At 32.8% G+C, this 4,488-nt stretch overlaps 1 protein-coding gene across 1 annotated transcript; it reads right to left on the bottom strand.

Annotated features, from left to right (window-relative positions):
- Window positions 1-460: 460 nt before the first annotated feature.
- Window positions 461-1,223, bottom strand: ALT_8357 (CIAPIN1 domain-containing protein; the record flags this gene model as incomplete). The annotated part of the gene is made up of 3 exons (XM_089600408.1): window positions 461-538; window positions 607-836; window positions 947-1,223. 3 exons carry the CDS (start codon window positions 1,221-1,223, stop codon window positions 461-463), a joined length of 585 nt encoding a protein of 194 aa, XP_089455301.1.
- Window positions 1,224-4,488: the final 3,265 nt, after the last annotated feature.

The raw sequence follows: 4,488 nt of genomic DNA, 5'->3' as shown, positions 1-4,488 counted from the left end.
TCATGCAACCATATATCATGGTGGTATTACAGAATAAATCTATGATATGAGCCATCAAGTAAGGCTACTAATTTATCACCCTTCTAGGATACCTGTACATGCTCCCATAGTCCCACCACACTGACCCATACAGAACCAAACTTCTAATCAACTCCTATGCCTATGGTAAACCCTACACATATAATAATGACCTAATATATATATAGTCCATTTACTTACAAAGGTATATCCCAGAATTACACCATGGAAACATATACAACCACTGTCCCACATTATTGGCAACCTAAGAGGTAGGAGTGTCAGAATAAAATACATGTACCAGCAAACCAGGTGTCCAATACCAGTGTTACCAGGTAGATCTAAATAGGCATTATTCATATAATCAGGAATTAAGATGTCACTCATTGCACATTGCACACAATATCATAACATGATATAATACCTATAAGTAGTGGCATACTTATAGCTGAACATCATTATCAAGAAGGCGGACTTCCTCACCAGGTTGAAATGCAGGGAGGCCAATAAAAGGGCAGCCCTATAAATGATAACCCGAGTGGTCAGATATCATGCCAATGAAAATAGGGACATTTTGAGAATCCATACCTCGCAGCGAAAAGCATCACCTAATGAGCAGTTTCCACAGCTCCCGACCTTTCCCTGCACAGTGAAGTCAACCTCAGCCAAATCATCATGTAACAACTTCATTGCGTCAAGTTGCTCGTCAGCATCAGCCCTCTTGACTGCATCCTCCTCCTGTAATTTCTGTGCGAGCCCGCAAGTACAATCCTTACAAGCTCGGCGGCGCTTCCCCGCTTTGGGACGGCATTCTGGTGCTGGTCCATCTGTTAGTTGGGGTTTGACGGACACATAAACTCAAGCCGAACGACGAGGGCCATAATGATGCTTAAATGATAATCATATCATGCAAAAGAAGAACACTTACGCTGTATGATTGGCGCTGAAAGCTCACTGTCATCCAGAAGATTGTCCTCATTGATAAGTTCATCATCAGAAGCCTCATTATTGTCCAGTGTAGCTGCTGAGACAATGTTCTCCCGATGTTTTTGAGACCCAACAACAGCGACCCTATCATCACCACTGGCCGTTTTACCTTCCGAAACCTCAGGTGGGAACGGATGTTCTGCAGCTAATTCCTCTAAACTGGGTGCCCCGGCAAGATGAGCATTTTTCCTTCCAGGCCGCAATGGAACAGCCTGCATCTCCTCGATATCGGGTTTCAGGTATTTGCCATTGCCAACATGTATAAGCCCGGCAAGAATCGCTTCGTTGTGATCGAAGGCAACCCCAGAAACTGCATCCTGACCGTATATATACCCACCTCTTCTGAGAGACCCAAAAATTTGATTGAATGTCTGGCGGTTTATAAGTTTCAGACTCTCGGAAAAGGAGTTATCTCCACCTGCTAGGATGACGATTCTAGAGTATGTTAAGGCTGGCAATGATGCAAGACCAAGGGCCAAACGATCAAGCATCTGAAGATCAGTTGCATTGCGATTGTATGACTGAATGGTCTCATTTAATTTCCCAGGTTGGGATGAGAGGGATGGGGGTGATAGTAAAAGAGTTTGTTTGGCCATTGAGTGTCTGGACGTTTATTTGTATTTAACAAGATTAGGATCTTCTATTCTTATTTAGAGTGAAGACTGGCATGGCCATCTTTCTTCTAAACTTTTGTATTATTAATATACATTCATGATAACATCCAACAAGAGTAGATAAGACCTGATTAGTAATAATGCTTAGCATTTGATTTTGTTTTCCACTGTGTAAAATTCATTACCGTGACAGGCTAGTATGTTATAAGGTAGGCAAAGAGGCCCTGCTAGCTGCTAGTCTTACCACCCAACTCACCTGCCAAGCATGTATCAAGCACCAGATGTTAACCCAGTGAAGGTATATATGGATGTTGGGTATGAGAGTTCTATAAGAGCTTCCACATGCAGTCCCCAACCTACTAGGGTTGAAAATATGTATCTCTCTTTAAAAACATTAATATTGAATTGTTCTACCTTCATATGCAACCACCCATAAAACAATAAATAGAGTTGCATTCAGTCTGAGTTCAGATAAGTTTAAAACCAGTTGGAACTGAACTGCTGCAATTTCAAGTCTAAATCTTAGAAATTAGAACCAACCCTGATCCATTCTAATTTAGTTCAAGTTTCACTGTAAAATCCACCAGTGACTAGGCCTAGCTAGGCCTAGCTACGCCTATACTAACTAACTATAGTTAAATTTAGTTTAATTTTAGGTGAGTTAAACCACTATCATTTAGTGAATTTTTACTATTTTAAATTTTTAAATAATTATTAACTACTATACTATCTACCATACTATTACTATATCTATAGAAAATTAATATTCTTATATAAAATAAATAGTATTTATTATTATAATAATCTATAACTAAAATATTAATTTAATACTAATAGGTTTAAATAGATAATAGTTGAAATTATCATTAAAATATAGTGATTGTTAAAGGTTAATATATATATAAATCATCACCACTTTTATACCAACCTGTGACAGAAATAAATTATTCCATCATATCTTAGCAACCACCAAATATTTTAGATTAATATTTATATATTTAGATAGCCGTGATCTAGGGCTATATAGTGATATTAAAATTATTAGACATATCATAGAAATTAGTGATTTCTATCCAAAACAGTAATGGTATGGGCTTTTCTATGGCAATGCCAATGATGGGGAAGATAGTTGTTATTTCTTAGTACTAGCTACTAATAGATAAATATATAGTAATTAGGCTATATAATAAGCTAACCATACAATAGTATCCCCCTAAATTAAAAGAATAAATAAGAAAAAAAAGAAAAGACTATAAGTAATAGTAAAAGTCAGAGATATAGAAGCTTTAAAGATCTATAAATACTTTTCTTTATATATAGCCTCCAAGAAAAACTATAACTTAGAGTATATTAAAGATCTATAAATACTTTTCTATAAGCATCCTCTAGTTAATCAGAGAAGCTAATAGAATTAAGATAAGAAAAACTATAACTTAGAGTATACTAAAGATCTATAAATACTTTTCTTTATATAGCCTCTAGTTAATTAGAAAAGCTAATAAAACTTATAAGATAAAAAAATCTATAACTTAGGTACTAGTAAATCCCTTATTTAATAAATATAGGGTATATTATAATTATAGCCCCTATACTTATAAGAATTCTAGTAAGATATCTATTTATATCTAGTAAGAGTAGCTAGTTATTAAGATTCTTAAATAAAAGCTTTATCTAATTAGCTATACCAAAGTAGGTCTATTTAATATACTATAAAGCATTATTAAAGCCTTTATTAGTATCCTCTATATATATTATATTTATAGTATAACTACTAGCTTTAGCTAGGATCTATTATAAGATATAGATAGGTTTTCTCTAGGGGAATTTTATTATATCTTTAGTAATTTTAAATGTTATACTAAGGTACCTATAGAATATTAGTTATATAGCCTAATTTATTATAATTATAGTAGGGATATTATAATAGTTTAATAAGTCTTTATCCTTAGTAGGTATATTAATATCCTATTCTATATATTATTCTATAACCTAGTTAAGGTAAAAAGATAGATTATTAGGTAAATTAACTTTATATTCCTTCTTATCCTTATCTTTATTAGGTATACAGTGGCACGTCAAATGTTTGAATCCAAGCATATTTACCGCTAGGCCTGATTAGGCAAATATCTAATACTCTATCCACAGATTTGAATCTCATGATACCTCTCTTAATGATACTAATATTATGGCACCTCAAAAAGAAATATCTACACACATACATGAATGTATCTGTGAGCTTCATAGTATTGGATGGAGTCATTAGATTTGGTCTGCATTAAAAAATTCTGCTTGCCTAATCTGGCTTAGCGGTAAATACACTGGATTCATACTTTTGACATGCCACTGTAAGCTTATAGAAAGTCTACTTTTAAACTATACTATAGATTTAAAAATTTTTAAGACTTTTAATAGCTTAGTTAATCTTTATAATTACTTCCTATAAAGCTATAAGATAGTTAGATAACTAAAGGATTAGGTTATTATCCCTAGATAAATTCTAAGGTAAAGAGTAAACTAGTTAATTATTTATAGTTTTAATATCCCCTGAGTAGAATATTAGATATTTACTATTATTATCTTTTATATCCTTAGTTATTTATTAATAGATGTCTCTTATAATATTATCCTTTAGAAACTAGCTTAAGATATTAGTCTCCTATTTATATTATATAATATAGAGGTTAACTATTAGCTTTTAATATTCCTCTTTAGTTTCTATTAGGTAATCTAGCTAATTTTTAAGTAACTTCTTTATAGCTTATAGATGCTCTTCTTCTTTATTAAATAGCTTAATCTATATATACTTATTAGCTTTAATTATTTAACCTATACTATTATAGTACTTATAAAATAGGGAGTAGATCTTTAC

Source organism: Aspergillus lentulus (genome assembly GCF_001445615.1).
Source record: "Aspergillus lentulus DNA, contig: Alt16, strain: IFM 54703, whole genome shotgun sequence".
Taxonomy (NCBI): Eukaryota; Fungi; Ascomycota; class Eurotiomycetes; order Eurotiales; family Aspergillaceae; genus Aspergillus; species Aspergillus lentulus.
Note: the sequence above shows the minus strand (reverse complement) of the source record. Positions and strands in the feature narration are given on the sequence as shown.